Raw genomic sequence first — 27,528 nt, forward strand, 5'->3', positions numbered from 1 at the left:
AGTTAGGACAAGAAGTAATGGGTTTAATCCACAGTAAAGGAGATTTAGGCAAGATCTTAGGAAAAATTTTCTAATTATAAGGATAAATATTGGAATAGGCTTCCAAGGGAGGTTATGTAATTCTCATCCCTGGAGGTTTTTAAGAACAAGTTGGACAAACAACTGTGAGGGATGGTGTACATTTACTTTGTCCTGCCTCAGTGCAGGATGTTGGATTTGACGATCTTCTTGAGATCCCTTCCAGCCCTACATTTCTATGATTCTATATACATTAACTATCTTTTCTCTAAGGTGAAGCAACTACGGGGACTAGAGACTGTGGAAACAGGAATCTGAAGGATCTAGTGAAACCAATAGCTATTATTTCATTGAAATTGTTGCCTGTCAAACTCAATAAGAAGTGCAACCCATCAATCTGGACTGATGGATTTAGCAAAGATTGAGCTATATCATTCCATCATTCATAAGACCATGTCAATGACCTTGGGTTTGGAAGAAAAGTAGTATTAATAGGACGAGACACAGTCACACCACCCCCAACAGCCAGTTTAGCAAAAAATTCTGGGTGGGGGAAAAAAAAACCCAGTGGTGTTCACTCTAGATCAAACATCTAACTTCATTCTTCACATCTCCTTTGCCCAGACAGATGCACTCCATGCAATAGATTCTATCCTAATTCTGGCTGATAAAGCATGTGTTTGTAAATGTTTCATTGTGCTAACAGCACTAGAAATGATACTTTTGCCTGCTATATATCCACTAGCATATATTAAGTTTTGAATTTAATAAAAATTTAAGAAAATTAGTAGAAATATTTGCCTTGTTCATTCTCTTTTTGATCACTTCTAAATCCATGGTGGAGAGTTTTCTGTATCATAAAACCACACACATAATAAGGTACATTGAAATACTGAGGAAATTTGAGAACCAGCATGGAGACAATTTGTTGTTTACAAATTGGAGCTTGTTAGTGGGGGGAAAAAACTCCAAAAAAACACAAAGAAAATAAACCATGTTGTGGTATCAGTTTTGTTATTTAAATATTGTTGTACAGTAAGTATAAAAACACTGTTTCTTTATATGCAAACCTAAAAGCTGACACTTTGTCTTTATGATATATGAGTCTCATTGCTTATTTGCTGATATTTTGCATCCTTTGTTCTACCACTGATAAAGAAGCATGAAATATCACTGAAATGACTTTAGAGCAGTTACTCTGTTACTTACGATTTTGTGGTATGTGGTAATACCCAAAATAATTAATGAAGTCCAGTTTGATTGACAATCTATACTCAAAATAGACCATTACAGGAACAGTAAATGCACTTCTGATGACTGATGTACAGTACAGAGAGAAATATACAGAAAAATTAGACCTCACTGAAATATGCCAGATTCAAATTACCTTTATTTGCAAAGTTTGACCAAAGACAGCTTTGCAACTTTAGAAGCCTTAAGTTTACCACATCCCAAAGCTATACTTGCTTGATTAATATCTGAGAATGGTTGTATTTGTTTCTGAAATACAATGTAAAGGAATTGACAAATCAAAGATAACCCTGTGCCCATGAATATGACACGATACTAGGACGTGCTATTTAGAGAAATTACTTTATTGTCACTTGACCCAAATACCATCTGAACTAGAGCAAACTTTATATAAAAAAATATTTACTTGAATAATGTTCTCCCCCACTACCTAACCTCACCTTACCATCACAATCTTTCTGCTGTATGACTTAATTCTAGGATCAAAGAAGCTGATTAAATAAGGATTTGCTTTCTTAAAGCCTAATGAAACAAAAATATCGTTGGTGATTAAGAAACTTGAAAGGAAATACATACAAAACATGTGAAAGGTAAATGGATTTATATTTGTCTGTTACTTTAAAAATATTTCTTCAGCATCAAAGGCTCTCTTTCCAAGTGCAAGGTGTACTTCTTTTACATTGCTTTTGCTACTATAAACACATATATAATGTGTTACATGTACACAGTAGTATTTTTAAAAATTCACAGTTTTGGAGAGAAAAGGGAAAATAAACCACATGTGACAAATACTAATTATGTCACTCAGTGCGTTTTGTGGAAGGCACTCAGATATCTTAACGATGAGGGTCATACGAGAATTACAATTTTAGAAATAGGAACAGGTTAGAATGCTTCAAAATAATAGGTGGGGCGCGTTTTTTTTTTTTAAAGAAGTGAAGGGATTACCTTTATTTGCGAAGTTTTTCCCAACATAAAAGACATAATGAAGTCTGCAATAAGAAGAAAAAGGCAAAAAAAGAGGTAAAGAGAAGCTTGGACAAATGTGTATGGGGAGGGAATGGAGTTATAGCGAGAGAGGTGACAGTAGAGATGGAGCTTTAGATAAGAAAGAGACGACAACTTAATACATAATAAGTCAGTACAGAGGTTCAAATTATGGGACCGACAGAGGAGCAGACAAGAAGACAATCTTAACAGCTACAGTTTACATAGACTAGAGATGGGATCACTGGAGGCCAATGAAAAGATTTACAGGAGTTTACAATGGAGAAACTACCAGAATACAGAATAAAATTTTGGTTCTAATGATGAAGACAAAATAATTAATTTTGCAAATGTGGAGAAAGTGATTGGATTTGGTGAGTTCCAGGGTGGCAGAGAAGAAAAATGAGTAAGGAAAAAAGATGACACCTAAATTGTATTTTTGAGTGACAGGAAGAATACTTGCAGGATACTTGCAGTCAGTTCAGTAAATGGGGGTAGAAGAATGTCTGGGGGAAAAGAAAGGCTGAGTGCAACAACAAGTGTTTGAGGTGAGCTATTCAAAAGATATGAAAGACAGTGAAAGTAAGTGAAAACAAAGACCTAAGTTGAGGTTGAAAATTCAGGGGCGAAGATGCAGATTGAGAATTCATCAGGTAAGGCATAGTAGCTGAACACATAGGAGCAGAAACAATCATCCTGGGAGAAAATAGAGTGAGGTAGCTCAGCCACGGAGGTGGGGGGGAGGGAGGCGCAAATAAAAAAGGTAAAGGAACCATCAGAAAGGTAAGAGGAGAACTAGGAGAGACTAGTGCCAGGGAAACCCAGATACTCAGGCCTCTGGGTTAGATACCTGTTGCCTCACTGCTCTTCAAGTACTCATAGTCCACTATCTAGTGTGCTGTTAATGGCATTAGGCAACACCTGCTGTTAATCTCAATTTAATTTTCAATATGTCAGTTGACAAAAAGGTATTCAAAGCTTCATTTCATCCAGTAGGATCAGTCCAAATTAGGACCCGCAAATCAAATTATGATCTAGATGGACCACATTTTCACAAAACTCACTAGAACTTTCTTTAGCTACCTAGCCTCTTTATTGTTCCTTTGCTAAAATTTTGTGGCTACATAGAGGACCTCAGGTAACATCTGTCAACTCAGTACCTTTCAGCAAACTTAAGCACTATTAAAAAGAAATCAAAGTATAAAGGGAAGAGCAAAAGTTATAGAAAGGAAAACCATGCGACTGAAGTTACCCTTTATGTAGGAGTCCAAATTTCTCTTTCCAAATGTAACACTTTCAGCATGGACAGGTAGTTTCTGGAAGCAGTTAGGAGAAGTCTTATGTAGGCCTGTCCATTAATCACTTTCCTCTAATGGAACAGATAGATACTAATACCTGAATTAACATTTCCTAAGAAGATTAGAAAATGCTACTTTTGTTAATTAAATGGCAAAAATTCAAATGGGAAGATAATTTTTCAAAGACAGCTATGCCAAGGAAAAGGAATAAAGGGACTAAAACCATAGAAAGATATTTTCCCTTTCTACTGAGTGGAAAAATGTACTGTAGCAACTATATAGGAAGAAGAGTGAACTGAGAAACCTTTCAGGTAGAGGAGGGCAGCTATTGTCTGATAATTAAAGAACAGAGCCAGGAATTGGAAGATCTGGCCCCTTTCTCCAATCCTGCTGTTGACTTGATGCAACTTTAATTACTTCACCTACAAAAGGGCTTGACAGTGCTCACTTCTATACAGTACTTTAAGATCTATGAATGAAAAGTGTAAAGTATTATTTTATTAGAGAATGTAGTCCTGATTTCTGAAGATGAAACCTGAGGGTGTAATTGTTGTACTTATTATGGTCCCAATTATGGCCTAGCTAACAAGTAGCACATGGGCAAAAGGGAGCATATCACAGATCACAGCAGGATGATGAAACAGGGTGTAAAAGCAGGCTCTACAGAACGGCTACTTCCCCCTTATCTGGAACAAGTGTATGGGAGGCTGTGGAATAGCATGAGGAATGGTGAGAGCCTTGTCTCCACAACCCTAGGGTATAGACTTGGTATCTGTTTTAGGTACCCTATCACCAAAGTATCTGAGTGCCTCACAATTTTTCATGTATTTATCCTCACAACACCCTGTGTGGTAAGGAAGTACTATTATCCCCATTTTACAGAGAGGGGACTGAGGCAGAGAAAGGCTAAGGTACTTGCCCAAGGTCACACAGGAAGTCTGTGGTGGAACAGAGAATTAACTAAGGACTCTCCAGTCCCAGGCTAGTGCCCTAACCATGGGACCATCCTGCATCCAATTTACTCCCTTCCCAGAGCAGCAGGGGAACCAGAAGGGAGAGCCACAATGTGCTGCTCTTGTTCAGGGGAGGTCATTTCCTCATGGTCGTACCCTAAATTTGCACAGTGCCCAAAGACAACATTTTAGATATATTCTAGTGGAGTAACCTGAACATAAGTGTTAGAAACTGGCATGCTTAGTATGAATTGCTGAAAAACAAAATCAAGTAACTTTTAGGTCTGCATATTATATAAAATGGAGCTTCTAGTATTAAGTTTAAAATAATTTGACAGTAAAAAAATCTCTTTCCTTCTACTTTTCCCAGTATTTGAATATTTTTCCTGTAGTTTTTGTCTCCTAACCCCTTGTTCTTTATGGTTTGCCTATTCAATTTCTCACTGAAAATATTTTAAAAATAACTCCTTTAGGAAAATTGAGAAAAGTAAACAAAAAGGGATTTTCTTCTTCAAGTGTTTGCTCATGTCCATTCCACTATAGGTGTTGTGCAGGCCTTCGTGAATGGTTACCGGAACTTTTTTCCCCTTAGCAGACCCCGTAGGGCTGGCTTCGGTGCCCCCTGGAGCCCCACTCACATGCCACAGTATATGAGGCACTGCTGGCCCTACGCACCCTCAGTTCCTTCTTTCCGACCAAGACAGTTGCTGGAACAGGCTTCACTTGCATCGCAAGTGCTTCATTCCCCATTGTTTGGGCTTTTATCCTTGTTGTTTGTGTTAATTAGGTAGTTAGATTAAGTAACTGTTAATAGTGGTAGTTAGATACTTAGGGTAGTCCCGGCTGGGACTTTGCCAAGACCGGGGTGTGCCCTGGTCATCGGGCTTCAAACCGCGTGCCTCCTGCGGGAAGGCTTTCCCACTAAGAGACCCCCACGACAGCTGCCTGAAGTGCTTGAAGGAAGCCCATTGTAAAGAGAAAGGCAAGATCTGCAAGGCTTTCAAACCCAGGACTCAGAAAGACAGAGAAATCCACTTGAAAGCCTTGCTCATGGAGGCAGCGCTCCGTCCAGCCTCCAAGCCAACCCGCTCCATCTCAGTACCGAGTGTGGTGTTGGTACAGAGTGCAACATCAGCACCGGCCCCGACTCGGCAGTGTGCCACATCTCCGGCACAGAAGAAGCGGAAGCAGCGTTCGGAATGTGGTCACTCCCCCGTACCATCCAAGCAGGTGGGGTCGAGCACCAAACTGCACTGGGACTGGATCACGGACACCTGCTCGTAAGAGCCAGCGTCTCCGGTCAGGGAGCCACCCACAACTCCTCAAAGGGTAGGAGCCCCTCTCTATCTAGCAGTGCTGTGGACACCAGAGGCCTTTCGGGTCACAAGAGCCTTGCTGGCCTTGCCTACGCTCTGACCTACCGCGAGGGAGAAGGGGCTGGTGTTGCAGGGGAAGCCTTCGCTGGGACCCTCTGAATGGCTCAGGAGATCCCCGGTGCAGAGAGGAAGATCTCTGGCAGGACGCTTGCCTAGGGTCGAGCAGTGCCACTCCCCTAGAAGTCGTTCCAGGTTGCGGTCATAGGGCCAACCTACATCAAGGCGGGAAATGGAGTCGCCCTCCTGACGCTGGTCTTGATCCCCGGCACCGGGAGATGTCCACCCCAGAAGGCGGCACTGGTCGCAGTTGCTCGTGTGGCCGCCGCTTCCTAGAGGGAACCCGCCATTCCCGCTCTCCTGCCCTGAAGAGCTCGCCTGCACCGAAGCGGTGCAGAACCCAATCGTCGGAGACAGACTTGGCACCGAGGAATTCGCCCGCACCAAGGCGGCACCGAACCCGGTCGCCGAAGTCCGACTTGGCACCAAAAGGCAAGCGGCACTGCAAGTCCTCGGTATTGAGGCCACGCTCTGGAACATCCAGCTCCTCGGAGCATGGTTCTGCGCACCGGCACTGGTCACAGGGTTGACATCAGACCTTGTCGGCATCGAGGTTAGTGGCATCGAGAAGAGCACCCACAGATCAGGGCAGCACTCTCCCCAGGCTCGGTACCGCACAGCAGGAGCCTCTGAGACAGCCCCACCATGGTCTTCTGGTGGTGCCTCAGTGTCCTCCCAGGGGGGTAGTCGCAGGGTGAATCACCGTCAACAAAAGGCATCAGAGCCCCCGTATGGCCTCCCCAATGGCTGTATTGGGCCCCTGGGGTTTCCCGGTGGGACCAGGACCACAGTCCATCAAGTCCTTGGATGTGCAGTCAGTGCCACCAGTTCTAGGGAAGGGCCACCATTCGCCCTCGGACGACAATTCGGACTCACAGGAAGGGACTTCTGTGTGGATTACTCATCGAAGGGAAGAGGCGCCACCTCCTGCTGTGCCCCTCCAATTCTCCTCCTCCTCACTGGATGAAGCAGTCTCCCAAGGTCACTCAGCACCCCTGGATTATTTTAGGGCACACCAGGAGCTGCTCAAGAGGGTGGTTTCCAACATGGGGCTGGAGGTGGAGGAACTAAAAGAAGCATCAGGCAGCCTTTTTGATGTCCTAGCAGCAGCTCAGGTAGCCCTCCCCATCCATGAAGGGGTGCTCAAAATAGTGAAGACCTTGTGGCAAACTCTCTCTTCCATAGTCCCAACATCTAAAGGACCCGAGAAAAAATATTACCTCCCAGCCAAGGGGTTTGAATACCTGTTCACCCACCCCTCCCCATGGACCCTGGTGGTGGACGCTACCAACCAGAGGTATAGGCAAGGGCAGCTGGGGTCAACACCGAAAAACAAGGACAATAAAAAGCTAGACTTGTTTGGGAGAAAGATTTATTCCACGGCAAGCCTACAGTTTAGGATTGCCAACGAGCAGGCTGTCCTGGGCAGGTATAATTTTAATCTTTGGGACTCGCTGAGACGCTTCGCTGATGCTCTGCCCCAGGACCAGGTGCTGGATTTTAATACCATTGTAGAAGAGGGTACCACGGTGGCTAGAGCAGCGCTCCAGGTGTCCTCAGATACCGTTGATTCAGCAGGCAGAGCCATAGCCTCCACCATCTGCATGCGCAGATGCCCGTGGTTCCAATCCTCCGGGCTGTCCCAAGAGGTCCAGCAGTCCATCCAGGACCTTCCCTTTGACGGGTCAGCCTTATTCTTGGACCAGATGGATGCGAAGTTGCATGGTCTGAAGACTCGAGGGCCACGCTCTGCTCCCTGGGCCTTTAAATGCCGCAGACCTCTAGGCGTCAGTCACGTCCCCAGGGACAGCAGCAGCAGAGGTATCAGCCACAGCAGTTCACGAACTATGGACAACAGGACAGAAATAGGAGAGCTAGGAGACGCCATCCGCCCCCAAGTTCCTCCTCAGCCCCTCAGCAAGGGTCATCTAGGCAGTCGGGCTATCAAAGAAGGCCCTTTTGATGGTGCCTCAGCCTGTTTCCTGGATCCCTCCCGCTCCTTTTTAAACCACCTTGCACCCTTCCGATCCGAGTGGGCCAAAATTACTTCAGACCACTGGATCCTTGGCATAGTTTCAGCAAACTATGCCCTCCAGTTTGTTTCTTCCCCTCCCAACAACCCTTCCACTCCATCCCTCTTCAAGGACCCCTCTCATGAGCAACTCGTCATTCAAGAGGTAGAGATCCTCCTCAGCCTGGGAGCAGTGGAAAAGGACCCTCAAGGCATGGAGGGAAGAGTGTTCTACTCGAGGTACTTCCTCATTCCCAAAGCAAAAGAGGATCTAAGGCCCATATTAGATCTGCGTCATCTCAACAAATATCTCAAGAGATTCAAGTTTCACATGGTCTCCCTAGCTTCCAAAAGCCCATTCCTGGATCCAGGAGACTGATATGCCGCCCTCGATCTCAAGGACGCATATTTTCATATATCTATTCTCCCCAGCCACAGGCGCTTCCATCACTTCATGGTGGCCGGCCCCCACTACCAATTTACAGCTTTACCCTTTGGCCTGTCCTCAGCCCCCAAGGTGTTTACCAAATGCATGGCAGTGATGGCTACGCACCTGAGGCGAAAGGGGGTACAAATTTTCCCCTACCTGGATTATTGGCTAATCAGAGGCAGGTCCAGGTGTCAAGTTCAGAACAGTGTGAGCCTGACATGCGCCGCTTGCTGCCGGCTGGGCCTGCTGATAAACAAGCAGAAGTCCATGTTAAATCCTGTGCAGCACATGGAATTCATTGGCGCGATCCTGGACACTTCCCAGGCCAGAGCCTTCCTGCCCCAGCTGCACTTCGAGGCAATGTCCTCCATTATTGCCCACTTGCACCAATGCCCTACGACAACATCCAGACATTGCCTACAGCTGTTAGGATACATGGCGGCCTGCACCTATGTGGTGAGGCTGGCTCACCCGAAGCTCAGGCCGCTTCAATCATGGCTGGCCTCAGTGTATGTTCCAAGCAGGCACCTTCTGAATCAGGTGGCCACAGTCCCCCCCAGTCCCCTCCCGCCTAGCCTCCCTAGACTGGTGGAGGACCCCTCAGACAGTATTAAGAGACGTTCCGTTCGAGGAGCTAGTTCCCATGGTTACCCTGATATTGGTCGCTTTGGACATAGGGTGGGGTGCCCATATCAGTGCCGACCTCAGCACACAGGGGGTCTGGTCAAGGGAAGAGAGGCACCTGCACATCAATGTGAAAGAACTACAGGCCATTCACCTGGCGTGTAGAGTGTTCCTCCGCTTCATTGTGGGCAGGGTGGTACAGGTGTTGACAGACAACACAGCGGCCATGTACTACATCAACAGGCAGGGGGAGCCTGTTCTTCAGCTCTATGCGGGGAAGCTATCCGTCTGTATGACTTTGTGGTGAAACTCGATTTTCACGATAGCCTCTCACCTCCCGGGAGTGAGGAACGACAAGTCGGACCGTCTCAGCAGGTCGTTCTTACCCCACCACGATTGGTCGCTACACCCAGAGGTGGCGTCTATGATCCTCAGGAGATGGGGCTCTCCCCAGGTGGACCTGTTCGCGTCAGCATGGAACAAGAAGAACACACAGTTCTGCTCTCTCCATGGCTGAGATGCAGGTCAATCTCCAAAGCTTTCCTCCTGCAGTGGTCAGGGAGCTTCATGTACATGTTCCCGCCTATTCCCCTCATGCTCAGAGTCCTGCTGAAGATCAAGAGAGACAAAGCGGACCTTTTCCTGATCGCTCCAGTCTGGACGCGCCAGCATTGGTTCAGCATGCTGCTGGACCTCTCGATTGCCCCTTCTCTGGAGCTTCTGAGATGGCACGATCTCCTGTCCCAGGATCATGGTCAGCTGTTACACCCAGACTTGGACTCCCTGCACCTCACGGCGTGGAGGCTTTGTGACTGACCAAGGACAAGTAGCAGGAAGCCTTCCACCCAGGTCGTGTATCCGGCTAAGTGGAGACGGTTTACCTGCTGGACGGAGTCCCAGGGTATCCTGCCTAGTCTCTCGCCGATACAGGTGATCCTGGAGTATTTGCTACAGCTAAAGCTCCTGGGACTGGCGGTGGCTTCCCTGAAGGTTCACCTAGAGGCTATATCGGCCTTCCATCAGCTGCTAGAGGGGAGATCGTTGTTCTCCCATTTGATGATGATTAGGTTCCTGAAAGGGGTGGAGAGGTTCTATACGCAGGTCCGTGACCCGGTACCTCCCTAGGATCTCAACCTGCTCCTTTCATGCCTCACGGGCCCCCCCTTTGAACCCATGGCTTCATGCCCTCTGCTCCTGCTTTCCTGGAAGGTGGCCTTCCTGGTGGCCATTACCTTGGCAAGGAGGGTCTCCAAGATTAGGGCGCTGACCTCAGAACCCTCCTATACTGTATTCTATAAAGATAAGGTCCAGTTGAGGCCGCACCTGGCCTTCCTGCCCAAAGTGGTTTCACAGTTTCATTATAACCAAGATATTTTTCTCCCTGTGCTTTTTCCCCAAACCGCACAGTTCAGAGGAGGAGAGGAAGTGGCACACGCTAGATGTAAAACAGGCCCTGACCTTCTACATGGAGCACGTGACCGTTCCGGAGATCGATGCAGCTCTACATTGCATTGGTTAAACAGATGAAATTAGTAAGTGAATAATTAAAAACAAAGCTAATGCATCGGGAAATTTAATTTGTTAATTTATTTTGTCAACTATAGTTTAGTTATAGTACTTAAAAGAATACTAGTAATTGTTGAGTTTTTTTTCTTAAAAGGTAATGAAAGCTTAATAATGTAATTCCTTGCAATAGCACTTATTAAATTTTTGCTGAGAGGTAGGGATAATTTTTTAAAAATTTTTATTAATTTTTTATAATAGTAATTTTTGATGGACTATGAAAAGTAATAGCAAAATGTAGATTAGCAAAGTTCTGTTGTATGCCATTGTATCAGCATTAAAGAGTATTCCTACTTTGATGGCTATTTTTTAGATTAGAAAAATGAGAAATTCTGTGTATTAACTACTAAGGAAGCAAATTCTAGTTCCACTAATTTATAAAATAAAATAAAGTGACAGTTTACAATTTACAGTTTACACGTTTGTCACTTAAACATTCAAAGAGGACCTGATCCTGGATACATAAACTATTGGATATAGTTTACTGTGGTGAGAAAAAAATGGGACTATTCACACAATTAAGCATTATGCTTTATAGCATTAAAAGGATTAGGCCCCACCACTTGAGTTTGTTCCTCAATGAGTGTTCCTTGTTGACAAAATTGGTGATTTTCCTCACTTTTAAAGGTGCACAAGGAAAAATTCACCCTGCAATTCCCTTTGATTTCACTTCCTCTTTTATTATTCATTAACTCTTATTATTATTTATATAGCACTCATAGTGTGCTATAGGCTTTTCAGACAAGCAAGAAGGAGAGGTTACATATCTTACAGTAACTTGAGTTCTTCAAGATACTTTGTCCCTATGGGTGCTTCACCACAGGATGTGTGCATGCCCAATGCTCTCGGACACTGTAAAGTAACCTCTGCACTGGTGCGGGCTTGCACATAAGTGCCTCATGCTCTGAACAAGAGCATATAGGGAGGCATGAGCCTGCTGCCACTCAGTTCCTTCTCAACTGTATAGCTGAGCTCCATAGCAGAGGAGGAGGAGAAGGTGGGAGATGGAGCACCCATAGAAATAAAACATCTCAAAGAACTCAAGTTACTGTAAAATAAGTAACCTCTCCTTCTTCTTCGAGTATATGTTCCTGTGTGTGCTCCACCAGAGAAGACTCCCATGTAGTAACTCAGTGAGGAGGTAGGTGCTAAGGAGGTAGCTCCAGGACAGTTCAAAGGGCTGCATCACCAAAGGCGGTGTCATCTTTGGAAGCAGGTAAGATGGTGTAATGTGGCCAAAGGTATGGACAGAAGACCAAGTAGCAATCCTGCAGATTTCTGCTATGGGAATGTCCTTCAGCAGAGTGACAGATGTGGACTGAGCTCTAGTAGAATGTGCTGTTAATCTGTGGGGGGGCTGCACCCCAGCATTTTCATAGCAGATCAAGATGCAGCCTGAAACCCACTTAAACAATCTTTGTGTGGAAATAGGTTGGCCCTTCATCCTATGCCAATAGCTTCGGAGAGGCTCAGAATAGTTTAGTCCTGTCCAGATAGACAGCAAGGGCCCTTCTGACATCCAGTGAATGAAGGCTTGATTCTTCTCTGGAGGTATGAGGTTCCAGTTAGAAAACTGGTAGTGTAATTTCTTGGTTAATGTGATGTTACAAGTAGACTTTTGGGAGGAAGCAAAGATGAGGGTGTAATATAACCTTGTCTTTGTAGAAGGTGGTGTATGATGGATCCATCATGAGCACCCCCAGATCTCTCATTCGCCTTGCTGAGATGATGGCAATTAGGAACAAAATTTTGAGGAAGAGGTGGAGGAGGGAGCAGGTCACCATTGGTTTGAAGGGGAGATTTCCTTAGAGTGTTTAAAACCAGACTGAGGTCCCATTGGGGGCCAGTTATTGAACAACAGGAAACAAGTTGGATAGACCTTTAAGAAATTTGGTTGCTGTAGGGTGAGCAAAGACTGAGAAGCCTTGATGGATGAGTGGAAGGTTGTGATGGCGATCAGCTGTACTATGATAGAGCTCACTAAGAGACCGTGTGCTTTTCATGCTAACAGGTAGTCCAGGATCTTGGAAAGCAGAACTTCTGAGGCTTGAAAAGATGGGAGGGAGCACCAGGATTGGAAGTACTTCCACTTTTGGAGGTAAGTCTTGTGACTACTGAGCTTTCTACCAGATAAGAGAACTGACTGAACTCTATCCAAAATGGTCATTTCCATGCTTGAGTGCCATTCTGTTTTCAAATTCAGGGAGGGATTGGGATGCATGAGGGACCCTGAGTTCTGTGTCAATAGATCCATCATGATAAGAAGTATGAGGGGTGTTATCTCTGAGAGGTGGATGAAGTTTGAGTATCACATCTGTGCCAGCCAAGCAGATGTGATGAGGATAGCTCTCACTCTATCTTGGGGCAGGTTGAAAAAGGTCTTGTGGATTAACAGTATAAGTGCGTAATTACAAAGAAGGGTATGGGATCATGGTGTTGTCAGTACATCCCCAAGAGTGTTGTAGCTGCAACCTCCCTTGGAGTAGAACAGACTACATTTTGTATAGCAGATGGTACGGAAAAGTCTTTGAACTCCCATTCCTGATCTTGCAAGTCTGTGATTGTATTGTGGAGCCCGGTGGACAGACTACTTATATCTCTATCTGCTGGTAGATGCATCAGTTGCCTAGCCTTAAAGACTGCACATCAGGACTGGGATCTTGCTCTGTCCTGGACATAGATGTAATACATCGCTGTCCTATTGTCCAGCATTACTCTGACCGAGTGACCTCGTATGGCATGAAGGAAGTGTTGGAAAGCATAATGTACCACTCTTAGCTCCAAGATATTGATTTGGAACGCTGATTCCTGTGCCAACCATTTGTCCTGTGCTGTCTCCCTATGCTCAACTCCCCATCCTAACAGAGACACATCTGTTGTGAGGGTATTCAGAGATGTTTGATTTAAGGTTGGGGTACCAACAAAGACCCTCCTTGGGTCCTTTCACCATGTAAGAGAATCCAAATTTCAGAGACACTGTGACACATTTGGAGAAGCTGTGTCTGTTTGGAGTATGCACTGTTCTTATCCATGTCTGGAGGCATCTTAGGTGCATCTTTGTGTGGGGTCACATATGTGGAGACTGACATGTGGCCCAAGACCTGCAGACAAGTCATCACTGTTTGCGGGCTGCACTGTAATGTTGAGATTAGGTTGGACAGGGTGGAGCATCTCTCCTTGGGGAGAGACTGAACAGTCCAGAGTAGCTCCTATAAAGTCTATTCTCTGTACTAGAATTAGTATGGATTTTTTGTGGTTGACATGGAGGCCCAGAGATTGGAATAGTGTTAATGCTCTGGACATTGCCGACTGGACATCTTGAGGTGACTGGCCTCTGAGAAGCCAGTCATCCAAATATGGGAACACTGTGAGCTACTACCACTGAGAGAATCTTTGTGAACACTGTTGGGGACATGAAGAGTCTGAAAGGGAGAACTCAACTAGACAGTGATCTGCCCCATCAGAAATCTAAGGAAATGCTTGTGGGAGAGGAGGATAGCTACGTGAAAGTAGGCATCCTATAGGCAGAGGGCAACAAACCAGTCTCTAGGATCTAAGGATGGAATTATGTCACCATTCTCAAATGTTGTGATTGCATCTAGCTGTTCAAACTCCTGAGGTCAAAGATTGGTCACCTTTCTTGGGAACAAATAACTGGAATAGAACCATCTTTCAATGAACTCTAGTCGGACTAAATCTACCACTCCCAAAAGGAAAGAATGAACTCCTTGGAGGAAGGGGGTGAGAAGGAGGAACAAAATGAAATATATAGAGTAGCCCACTTTGACAACCTCCAGCATCCATTTATCTGAGGAAAGGTTCTCCAGATAAGTAGGTAACTTGATGGTCTACAAAGGAGGAATAGTCACACAACATGTGATCCAGTGGAGTTAACTGCTTGCTGCTCTTGACCGAGGTGTCAAAAGTGCCTCCCAGAGAACTTGGGCCCTTCAAATGGGATATTTTCCACTGTGTTTTGTACTTCTTTTGCAAAGGCATGAAGACTGGAGCCAGAACGCTCTTCTCTTAACTACTGCTATGGCCATGCATCTGAAAGCTGTCAGTAGCATCTACAGCATCTTGCATGGAAAGTTTTGCAACTAAGTGCCCTTCAATGATGACAGACTAAAATTGATCTTTCTGGTCTTGTGGCACATGCTCGATATAATGTGTAAATCTGGAGTATGTGTTAAAACCATATTTTGCCAAGGCCAGGGAGTTGGTAATACAAAATTGGAGAGTGGTTGATGAGTAGCTCTTCCTTCCCAGCAAGTCCAGCTGCTTAGATTCCTTGTCAGATGGAGAGGGCCTAGAGTAAGCTTGACAGTTCCTTACACTGGTTGCATCCACTACAATCTGTAGGTGCCAGTGGCTGATAGGGTAGTGGTGGTTGCCAGTGCTTTCTCTTAGGCACCTGATGGAGCTGATCACTATAGCATCCCATGAGTCCCAGTAACCCCACTGGGAAGGGGGATAAGAGAAGGGACCTCAATGGTAATCATAATGGCTGCACATACAATGTCTGGTAGGTTCTCTAGGATCTTCTTCGTGAAAGCGACTCATGGGGATAGGGTAGTATGGTACCAGGATGGATCCCTGTACCGAGATCTCCGAGTCGGACGAATCTTCCCCTTAACTAAAGAGGTGGGAGGTACATTCTGATGTTCTAATGGTACCGAAGCCTTGAGAAGTAAACAAGTCTCAACTTGCTGGTTTCATAGTGGTACCTAGGAGGCGGCGCTCTAGATCTTCCCATTGTTGGTGACTCAGGTTCATCAGATTTAATGAGATCCTCTGAAGAAAGGAACCTGGAAGGAAGTGGAGGCTCTGATAGCTATCATATAAAATTTGGGTTGTTACCGGTTGGTGAGATGGAGGCTTTTGTGGTGCTGAGATAAATTGTAGAGTCATCTCCCCTTTCAGAGGTACAATGTGATAGCAATAACAGAGCACGGATGGTAGCCCTGTGTGTCTCACAGCACCACCAGGTATCAGACGGTGCTGCCACAGTAGTTGCTCTGGTGGTAGGTATTTCCAAACAGGGTTTCTGCCCTGGTACTGGACTCAGTCAGAATCTCTACTGTACCCTTAGAGGGATGAGACGTCTCCTGAGAGTGATTGTTATGGGGTGCTATGCCCCTTTTCTCCATCTCCTTGCGTGGAGAGGTTTTTTTGGTTTGTTTCTTTTTAAAGAGTCTGATGGTCAAGGGCTGCAGATAACTGGGACTGAGGTGGCTTGCGATGTAGAGGCCAACGTACAGGGAGAGGAAGCAGACCCCTACAGAGCTAGAGCACTTTCTATTAATAAGAGCTTAAGTCTATTCTCCCTGTCGTTCTTAGATTTTCCTTTGAAACCAAGACAGACTTTGCATTTAGAAGGGTTGTGAGAGGTCCCCAAACACCACACTTAGTTGGAGTGTCCCTCACTGTAGGGAAAAAGACCTGTGGCAAGTCTCTCAGGTCCTAAGCCCTGTGGTCTTGGGCGTAACAAATTATGCTCTGACACAAACAAAAGGTCAAAAAAAGAGGAAGGGAAAGAGCTCCCTGCCCCTCAATCAACGTAAGAGTGCTAAATAAAATAAAGATATCAAATGAAAATAGATAATGAAAAGAAACTATTAAAACAAATAAACAAAGTAAAGCATTCACAAAGTGAAGGCAGGAAGTGAATACAGCAGACCTCTCCATCTCAAGCTGTAGGTGGATGAGAAGGAACTGAATGAGGGAGGGCTCAGGCCTCCCTATCTGCCCTTGTTCAGCACACAAGGCGCTACTCTGCGCAGAGCTGAAGACATTACTTTGCAGTTTCCGACTGAGAGGACACAGACACATGCACATCCTGTAGTGGAGCACCTATACAGACACACACTCTAAGAAGAAGGCAAAGTTTCTGCCATGAAGGGCTTAATGTTCTGATATTATTTATAATTAGTAGCTCATTACAATGACTTTCATATCCCTAGCAGATATATACAAAACACAAGGAAATAAAAAATAGTAAAACACAAAATATAACAAAGGACACACACTCTTGAGGTCCCTTCCAACTCTAATATTCTATAATCACTACACAATCAGCAGAGCAATTTAATTTTGTTAACACTTACCATACCATTCCACTTACCCTAGAATATAGGTTTACAGAAGATGGCGGTAACATGCCCAGTTATAAAAAGTAAAATATTCTTCATACATACTAGCCTACTTTCATCTGTACACTTTTTATACCAAAAACAAATACCACCACCCATGAATTATAATTCCAGACAGGCCAAAACCGTGGAAGATGCCTATACACTGTTTTCTTAACCTTTTGGACAAGAATTAAACCTCACCATTCAAAAAAATTTTCCAATTGAAAAATAAAACTCTCTGTCAACTTCCCAACTTTCAAAAGCTGAAGATTAAGTTATTGCAAAATCCTTACAAACACGTATCAGATTCCAGTCATCGGGTATTTTTTTCTATATCTTGATGTAATGCATAAATTGCATATAAACTGAAAATAAAACCAAGTAATTCTCTAACCTTATTATGGGTTAGAGAAACTGACAGAATCACAATGGCAAATGAAAAGAGGCTTCCTAAAACCCTTTTCCCCCTCAAAGTGGTCTTTTATGTTTAAGTATATAAAAATTTCGGACACAGAAAACACTTCTGACTTTTTCTTTCGATTTCCATGCCTTCTTTAAGGACATTTAAGGTGATAACCAGACATGAAGACTGAATAAAAAGTAACACAAATGGTTGGGAATACGATACAATTAGGGGATGTATTTAACAGAGTGTCAACTTATGAATATATATGCACTGACTACAAAAACATCTTAACTACAATAATTTGCAAATGACGAAACTGTTACTAAATAAGAGAATAAAACAGCATGTCAACTTTTAAATTCAATAACATTTCCTATTAAAACATTATGTTAGATATATATCACATTGTACACATTTAAAATTGCACAGTAAGTGTACAAACCCACAGAAAGAGATTGCATTAAATGTCTGGATTTTCAATCGATGTGTTTCAGACTCTAAATTAAAATACTATTTCCACAGTTGCTTCATAATAAAACAAAAGCATGCTGACAAGTCTTCAAAATTCTAAACCTCATTAAACCAAAAAGTGCATTAAAATATTAATTCAGCTATGTATTTCTATTTATTACATATATGTTTATATGCAAAAGCACCTTGAAAACCTTAGCATAATTAAAAGAGATTACCAAATTTCAAATATTTTTCTTAACTACCAAATCCTGAAAATGTTTTTTAAAAACATAAATCTTTTTAGATGACTGTACACACTGATGATTTTTTTAAAACCAATACCTTAAATCAGTGCTCTACTATATTGTGCAAATGTCCTTATTACTCTCTAGTGCTAGGACATATATTTTTATATGCAGCCATCCTTCAAAGACATCTAACAACTTTCCCTTAACTTACAAATCCTTTCTGTTTTGCCCTTTCTCAAAAACAAAAACCCATACAATAAAATGATTTTATGGCTTATTCAATCTGAACTTATTACAGGTTCAAATGTTCCCCTTCAAAAACCACTATTATGGGGCCTGATGATATGCTCTTCTTTAATACTAGAATGCCATCTGTATTAAGTCCTAAAAGTTTGCAATGCACTCCTGGACTCTCCATAAATGGTGACTAGACAAACGCACTTTGTGCCATGGATGGGACAATGTCAGGTACTTTTAGACCCACGATTTAGATTTTATTTAGAAAATTGGTAAAAAAAAAAAAAAACCCTCCTTGTTAATAGAATAGAAAATGTAAATACTTTTAAAAAATGTTAATAAAATCTTTATCAAACTCCCTCCTGCAGTGTTTGATCAAAATGAAAACTGAATATGAACAAGAACGAAACAATCTAGTTTTATCCTTCAAGTTGAGGAAAATGCAAAAAGTGAAAAAAAAATACTAGCTTTATCGAACTATTTCAGTTTTAATCATCTAATTTACTAATAACTCAGATAAGGAAACTTATTGTTTTTAAATACTCATTTTTATCCTGACAATGTCCCTTTAGTTATGTAATTAGGTCTAAACATATAATAAGAAAACATGATTAAGTTAACTTTATAAATCCTATACAGCAAAAGGGCTGCACCTTTTAGAGTTCTACACAGTGATTGCTGAAATTTTTATTTTCATACTTTTATTTAATACAACCAAGCACATTGACCATAAGTCTTTCCAGTATTTAAAAATGAATAATTAGGGCCAATTTTCAAATATCTTGATCACACTATACAAAACATAACATGAATCAATAGAATGTGTATTCTAAAAGTACATATCTATTTAGAATCTTGTTTCCCCCTTTCAAGAGCTATTATAGCAGACTTACTGCACTGTAATTTCACACCTACACCTTAAAAATGGAAGACTGAGTTGTCTTAAATACAAATTTTCAAATAACTTTTTGTTTTTCGAGTTTTGTTTAGTTTCTACACAATTACAGAAATCTTAATCTACTTAATCCATCAAACCACTTTTCAAGTAAGAGCTTCAGATTTAAACTTGTTCTGTGGTTCTCATCAATCAGATAGCATGTAGACAGCCAGAGACCCTTGTTCTCACCTTCCAAGTATCTAAAGATCACTAAATTCATTTCCTTCCCTCTAGATGTCTTGTATGAATTGTATGAAATGCCTCTTATTGTAGAGGTACAAAATGATACCGTATTACATTATTTGAAATTCATGAGTTTGCTATAGGCTGTTTAACTGAACAGCCATTGTAAATATGCTGGGGGTTTTTTCTGCCATCATATCATTACAGTATAAACATGTTCAACCAGGCTTGGTAAACTCATCCATTCACTGCACAAATATAAAAAAATTGCATCTGGGTGTCTGCAATATAATTATTATCTTATGCTGATAGTACTCCACACAACCAAGTTCTTTACAATTGTCTTTGAAGACCAGACTTAAATATTAACTGAAGATCCATTTAGCCAATGGACAAATATTCTTGAACAAATTTACTATCAAGATCTCCCCCATATTTATTAACACACAACAGAAAATCCAATGTGGCAGAGCCCAAAGATGGACTATGTCAATTTCTGTTTAAGTAATATTTTCATTAATATAAAACCATAAAATATAAGAACAAGATACTAATTTTGTCAGACTTACATTGGACTACTAAAACAATGGCAGCAGTAAAGACAGAGAGATTCTTTATTAGTCTAGTGACCAGGAAAAATGCAAGCATCGAAGTTAAAACTTAATACCATACAAGTGTCTAAGCCTAAAATAAAAAGGATCTATGGCAATAAAATCATTAGTCTCCATGCTGGCTCTATCTTAGGCATCTGCTAAACCTAAATCCTGTGCCAAATCGTGAAAAGAATGTAATGTGGCTTTACAGAACTGAGACCACTGTCCACCTGTACGTAATCGGTGCAGTTGCACATACTCCAACTGCAGATGGGCCCTGATAGACTAATATTCTAAGTATCCTGTTTTCGTAATAAAACAGAACACTTAGCCCAAAAACACTCAGCTCTAACAAAGCATCTTAATGCTGTAAACTTAAAGATATGCAGCTGTACATTTTCATGCCAATAAAAATCTAAAAAAAAATCAATTTAGCTAGTTTCTAGGCATTTGTTATTTCTGTAGATAGCAAATCAATTCAAGACAAATCATGTTTTGTCATTTCAGGCTGGTGAATACTGCAATTGCAGCACATTGGTTTAGCTGCCAGATGAGCCAAAAGAGAAGGGAGAGGAAATCTGGGTTATTAGTGTGACAACCTTTTGGATGCCAATTAAACAAACAAGCATCCAGCAAGAAATAGAAAACATAGTTAATTGTTCAGTATAAAAACCTGATAAAAGTTGGATAGAATATTAAAAAGCTGCGGAAATAGTTAAAATGCAATAACTACACAAGTAACCTATTCCATTGGGCTTTTCTGAGTTATTTAAAAAAGAGATCAGTTTTGTTAGGACTTCCTCAAAAAAAAAAAAAAGAACAAAAAACTGTTCAACAGTTTCCTCTGTAGACAACATTATTGTTTGAGACTCAACTATAAAGGAAGACTCATTTACTTCACACTATCCAGAAACCAAAGTTAGTACAAATGTAATAAATATAGATTGTAAAAACATTTAACATACATTTTTATATTAAATTTTATTTACATTTAAGCCTCCAAAGCTTTGTTTAATGGAACAATCTCCAAGAGAGAATGATCCTTTCATTGCATTAAGCCTATTTAAATCCCAGGAAAAGTCCACTTTAATATTTTTAAAAGGCTGAGCAACAAAACTGGTGTTAGTTGAACCTGAGTTATCGGTTATTTGAAACACTGAAAGAATTCCAAGAGTCTATACAGCTTCCCCACCTCTGTCTTCGCTGTGGAGGTGGCCTTTGTATGTTTTTGTGAGGAGGGTCCACTGAATTCATTACAACAGAGATGGACATTTGATATTCATATCGTTCCAACATCTGAGCAATCTTCTCACGCGAGACTCCATGTTTATTCCTCCTACAAAAATAAGAACTTAAATAAATTGATAAGTACTTTTTATATATTTGTAGTCTCTCAAACTTTTGCAGAGTATCTTGTGTTTTATCCTTTCCGTCCACTCAGACTGTCAATTGCCATCATTTAATCTTCTGCCCACTTTCAAGACCCAGTAGGACCACATAGGTTTTCTCAACACTACCAAACAGTAAGCTTAAATACAGTTGAAATAGAGAACATCACAACATCAGTTGATTACATGCTTGTGAAAAGCAACATTCTGTAGTGTGTGGAAGTTCAAATTAAATTACACAATATTTACCATTTTATAATATCCAAATTGTATTAAATCTTTTTAACACTTAACATCGTTTTTAACACTTCCTCAGACCCTACCTTTAAGTTTTTAAAACCTCTAATTAGCTTTAAATTAGATAATGAACTTTGCTAGCTAAGGAGGCACACAACAGTCAGACAAAACTGCAAAATTTTGCCTTATGCCAGTCAAACTTTTACTCCCAACCCACTGATTCTCAATGCCATAGTAATTCAATCCCTATCACATAATTAATTCTTGGTCATTCCTATTTTAAGTCTTTACTGATATGAATTGGTAAGGGGCATGGGGATGAAGGGCAATGTCCAGCAGCACAGGCAGCTGCAAAGACTTTGCACTGAGGAAGACATCTGTAGAGAGCCAGTAAGGCCCCAAAGGTGGATGATGCTGACCAAGGAGGGGGCATGACCACAGCTGCTGATGCATTAGTTCAGTACATCCCCACAATAGCTTCCACAGTCAGGATTTCTAAGGAACTCTGACTGCAACTTAAGGCTGTCCTCCAATGGCATAAATCCTGAGGAAGTGGGGTGGTAGAACCACTACTTGCCAATAATATATTGTGAATTCTCCCAAAGCAAAATGAACCTCTCTCCAGCACAAAGAACTGCAGTTTTGTACCTCCACGTCATTCACTTTAGAAAAATATAGATGAAAGAATAATGGAGGCTGTAACCCCAGAACATGATCTGACTGCGTATTACCCCAGAACATGATGTTACATGGCAGTGAGCCATTTTGTGTATCCAGCCACTGGCAGCTGAAAAACAAATACCACAAAACTAGAAATAATTTTAGGACTCTGAGAGACAAGGCCAAACAGCTGGCATGATTGCAGTTTTGCTCATCAGTGTGGGAGGATGGGACAGAGAATTAATGTACCATTAGAATGCAAGGAATGTTTGGATAGCAACCTTGGTTTTAAGTGCCCCTGACATATTAGTTTTATTGTTGTTATGACCAGAAATACTAGAAATGCTTTGATAAGAAATAATGAGTAATTTGCTGAACATAAGAATGGCCATATCAGGTCAGACCAATAGTCCATCTAGCCCAGTATCCTGTCTTCTGACTGTGACCAATGTCAGGTCTTCAGAGGGAATGACCACAACAGGTAATAATCAAGTGATCCATCCCATTGGCCATTCCCAGACTCTGGCAAATAGCAATCCCTGCCTATCCTCGCTAATAGCTGTTGATGGACCTATCCTCCCAGAACTTGTCTAGTTCTTTTTTGAACTTTTTTGGTCTTCACAACATCTTCTGGCAAGGAGTCCACAGGTTGACTGTGTGTTGTGTGAAGAAATACTTCCTTTTGTTTGTTTTAAACATGCTGCCTATTAATTTCATTTGGTGACCCATAGTTTTTGTGTTATGAGAAGGACTAAATAACATTTCCTTATTTACTTTTTCCACACCAGTCATGATTTTATAGACCTCTATCATATCCCCCCTTAGACGTCCCTTTTCCAAGCTGAGAAGTCTCAGTCTTATTAATCTCTCCTCATATGGAAGTTTATCCATACCCCATATCATTTTAGTTGCACTTTTCTGTACCTTTTCCAATTCCAATATATCTTTTTTGAGACGGGGAGACTAGATCTGCATGCAGTATTCAAGATGTGGGCATACCATGGATTTATAAAGCGGCAATATGATATTTTCTGTCTTATCTATCCCTTTCCTAATGATTCCCAACATTGTTAGCTTTTTTGACTGCTGCTGAATGGATGTTTTCAGAGAACTATCCACAATGACTCCAAGATCTCTTTCTTCCATGGTAACAGTTAATTTAGACCCCATTTTATAAATATAGTTGAGATTACATTTTCCAATTAAACTAGGAGAATCGGTGTCCTACTAGGAGTCAATATGAGTTATGTGCTTTGTTTAAGATAGCTATAGAAGATTAACCAAAAGAATACACAAGAGATGAGGAAAAAATAGTAAACATTTTTATCCATTTAACTTCTGCCAAGTTTGTCTGACATACACTGACATTCCATATATCTCAAGAGGATCTGAAATGGATGACAAATAGCAGAAATTAACAAAGAAAATGAAATGGGCAGTCATAACAGATCACACCATCTAATTCAGTATCTTGTTTCCAACAGTACTCAATACCAGATGATTTTTGGGGACCGGGAAGAAAGAGGAAATATTTCAAGAAAGACTGTGATGGACAATTATGGAATAGCCTGCTCATCTGGGAATTCTTTTCCTAATCCCCACTGGTTAGGAGTGGATTTATTTTATATCCTTAGGCAGGAGGATTTATATTCCTTGTAAAATGTTTTATCCTACCTAATTAAATTGCGGGTGTTCTTATCTACATAACTGTCTAACTTATATAAATTCTCCTGGCCTCAGTCACGTCTTGTAGCAATGACTTCCCAAATTAAATTAATCATCCACTGTGTAAGGAAGTGTTTCCTAGGGCCCTGATCATTTTTCCACTTAAGTCCATGGAAATTTTGTTTTTGATTTCAAAGGGGCCAGGTTGCACTCTGTGTATTCCTGTGTTAATATTTAAGTAAACAGTACATTTATATAAATATAAACAAAAATCAGTACATACTAGCATAGATATGTTAGCAATAAAGCATTCAAAGAATTGATGAAGTACTGAGAAAATTTTTAAATTAAACCACAATACAAAAGAAAAAAAACTACAATGGCTACTATAACACAAGTCTTACTTTTCTAACTCCTCAGGATCAAACTTCCACCATGTGTCTGGCTCATGGAATTCCACTCTGTAGCCTTTCCCTAGAGCCTACAGCAAACATAGAAATATGTATGACAGGTATAATGTTATTATATTAGTTTATACTGTAACAAACGCAACAAGTAATTACATAGAAAAAATATTAATGAAAAACAGACATTAAAATTACATACTTATCAGTCCTAGCTCACTGAACTTCAGATCACTTACCCCACAACCTCTAGGTTTCATCCTAAGCTAAAAACATTAGGTCAAGTCAATCCAAACTAGACTGCCCCCATATGTGTTAGTGGCTATGTTAAAAAAGTAGCCTGTTTGAAGAGAGGAAGGAACGTCGAAAAGGAAGACGTATTACTAGACAAAGTAGTTTGTTCGTGCTTTGTGAAGGTAGAGCTGCAAAAGAAACAATGGATTTAATTACACAGTAGTTATATTTACCGTTTCCACGTATGGCTTCATTTCCCAGGCTTGAGTATTAGTGTTGTCTATTATAATTGGAGATTTTCCCTGGTCCATTGCTTGCTTTGCTGCAATAAATAAAGGATTACAATACAACCCTCAGTATATAAGTGAAAAATTGGAATTAATAGTCCGTCTATTTCAAGTAAAATGATGACAACAATTTGTTGTACAAGAGGTTTGCATTAGTTTATCACGTAATTAAGTAATCTAAATTGGATTTCTATTTCATTAGATTCCACTTAAATAAGAACAAGGATACAGCTTCAGGATAAGCCAACAAACAGTAATCTGCTTAACAGAAACAAGTGCTAACAGAGCTATGTAGTTAACGGGGCAAACTGCCTATTGCTTTCTTGCTTCCTAGCAAGAAGCTGTGCATCAAAGAGGCATTTGTCGTAGGGAATGAGATAAGGAGGGTGTTGGCTACACAACTTTTATAGTTACTTTTACAGTTAATTCCTAAATAATAATTACACAAGCCACATTACATGGAATACACATGTATTGTGACAGAGATGGCATGAAAATGCTTCTAGAAAAACTTACGTTTAAGTTACTTTACTGCTTTAAGCAGCTAATATTTCCATTAATAAAATCTCATACAAATAACTGCAAATTGTCAACCCCACAACTTTTGGCTGAGCTACAGCATATCTTTTAGAAAGACATTCAATCTTGATTTAAAGTCTTTAACTAATGGAGTATCCACCACATTCCTAGGTAAATTGTTCTAATAGCTAATTACCCTTTCTGAAAAAAAAATCTGCACCCTGTTTCTGATCTGAATTTATTATAGCTTCAGCTTCTAGTCACTCCATCTTATGGCTTCATCTGATGGACTGGTAGACTTTGTCTACTACCAGAAATCTTTTCCCCATGTAGATACTTATAGACCGATCCAGTATAACCACTCAAATTTCTTTGTTAAATGGCATTTTAGTCTGACTGTAAGACCTTACATCATTCTGGCAGCTCTTTTCTAAAAACTTTGCAATTCGTTAAAACCCATTTTAAAATGTGAAAACCAAAACTGAATGTAGTATTCCATTAAGGACTAGCCACTAGGCAACATGGAAGAGATAAGGAGGAAAAAGACTGACTCAAATGCAAAAGAGGTAAGGAGAAAATTGGAAGAAGTAGATTGGTAACAACTGAGTGGAAGCAGGGATAAGAGCAAATGAGATGATACAGGAACTGGTGTGGTGGTGAACAGAAAAAGAGAGAAATGGGGGAAGTAGCCGGGGGAAAGGAGTCAGAACAGAGAGAGGTAGGGGAAAAAGGGTCTATAATCACTAGAGAACACTTCCCTCCTGAACCTGGAAGTGAGCCCAGGTTTCCAGAGTCTCAAAATTCCTCTACTGCCTCGCAAACAGCCACGGCAAAAAGTGTCATCTTCCTTTAGTGGCTTGTCCACATAGAGGATAACAGCCTACTACTGCTACTTGAGAGAAGCACATGGAGAGTAAGGATGATCCAGCAATTATGGCACTAGACTAGGACTTGACAGAACTGTCTACAAGTTTCTGTCCTGCCACAGACTTCCTGTGTGAGCCCTGGGCAAGTCACTTAGCTTCACTCTGCCTCAATTCCCCATCTCTGAAATAGAGATGACAGTACTATGATGATAAATACATTTAAAAGATTGTGAGGCATTCAGCTATTAGAGTAATGGAGGGCTATATAAATACCCAAGGCAGACAGAGAGGTACCAGTTATCATTCAGAGGTTCCCAACCTTTTTGGCTCAAGGGCCAAAAATATAATTTTTACAACCCTGAAGGGCCACCAGTCTCTGCCAGCAGCCCCCCTTCACCCCCACTGCAGCCAGAGGGAAGGAGTTCAGCAAGGAGGCTCTCCCGTCCCTTTGGCTGCAGCCAGGAGCCTGCACCAGCAACTCACTCTGCCTGGGTACTTAGGCAGCAGCTCCCTTCTGGCTCTTTCTTCCCACTTTTGGGCCATGGGCCATGCGCTGGGAATCACTGAGTTATCTGGTGAGCTCAAGTGGTAGAAGTCTTTCTGATAGATTTAAGATCCAAATCCTGCTGCTGACCCATGTGAGGGTCAGCAGGGTGCCACACGAGGGAATGTGGGTGGGTTCCAGCTTACCTTTTTCAAAACCCTAAGAAGTTACAGCAAAAAATCCAATCTCTGTTAAAGTGTGTTAAGTCTGCAAAGTCAACTTTAATTCACTTCCCATTGTGTATATGCATTAGATACAGCCTTTAATTATACGATTACATACTATTTTTTCCATATAATCTCCATATCTCATTCAGTGAACAGGCTGGACCTGCTCTGGGGATAAATCACAGTTGTATAGTGAATGAGACTATTGTCTGTAGCAGGAGTGGCTAAACAGTGGCTCATGAGCTGTGTGCAGCTCTTTGACAGTTAAAGTGCAGCTTGTGGAGCCCCCTATGCTTCCTCCTCCACCAATTCTCCACCTACCATACTGAAGTGGGGAGCTCGGAGTTTCTGCCCTCTGGCAGGGTGGTGGGGCTAAAGGATTCTGCCCAGCGGGGGGCGGGGTGTCTTAGGCGGTCAGTTAGTTTGGCCACCCCTGGTCTATAGGAACCACTCATCCCTAATGTGATTCAAAAGTTGAAAGGTATATAGTTACTAAGGCAGGAAACTGCAGGGAAAGAATAGTCTCATACTTAAGGCACTTGAATGTCATCTTGGAGTACTGGATTCTATCACTGCTTCTCCCAGAAAGTTCCTATGTGATACTGGGCAAGACACTTAATTAAACTTTTCAGAGGTTGCCACTAATGGTGTGCATGATCTAAGGACTAACTGGCAGAGGGCACAGGAGTGCAAGGATCCCCTGGGTCTGGTATTTATATTCTAGTTCACCAAAGAGTGTAATGTCAGATTTCTATTGAAAATCTGTGTCACACTGATCATCATAATCTCTGTGAAATG

The 27,528-nt window shown here is 41.6% G+C and overlaps 1 protein-coding gene across 6 annotated transcripts in view; it reads right to left on the bottom strand.

Annotated features, from left to right (window-relative positions):
• LOC137162993 (NEDD4-binding protein 2-like 2) overlaps window positions 1–27,528 on the bottom strand; it is an 84,364-nt gene that overhangs the window by 28,930 nt on the left and 27,906 nt on the right. For 5 of the 6 annotated variants that reach the window (XM_067562965.1, XM_067562964.1, XM_067562962.1 and 2 more), the window contains 3 exons: window positions 24,581–24,669; window positions 24,114–24,190; window positions 20,952–21,095 (listed from right to left, as the gene is read on the bottom strand). In XM_067562965.1, coding sequence (XP_067419066.1) covers window positions 20,952–21,095; window positions 24,114–24,190; window positions 24,581–24,669 — 310 coding nt within the window. Of the gene's footprint in view, window positions 1–19,766; window positions 21,096–24,113; window positions 24,191–24,580; window positions 24,670–27,528 lie in introns of those variants that run through there. The other variant, XM_067562967.1, reaches the window with a different exon arrangement.

The sequence above is a fragment of the Emydura macquarii genome, unplaced genomic scaffold (assembly GCF_026122565.2).
Source record: "Emydura macquarii macquarii isolate MOO-44397 ecotype Brisbane River unplaced genomic scaffold, CSIRO-AGI_Emac_v2 contig_2473, whole genome shotgun sequence".
Lineage (NCBI taxonomy): Eukaryota > Metazoa > Chordata > Testudines > Chelidae > Emydura > Emydura macquarii.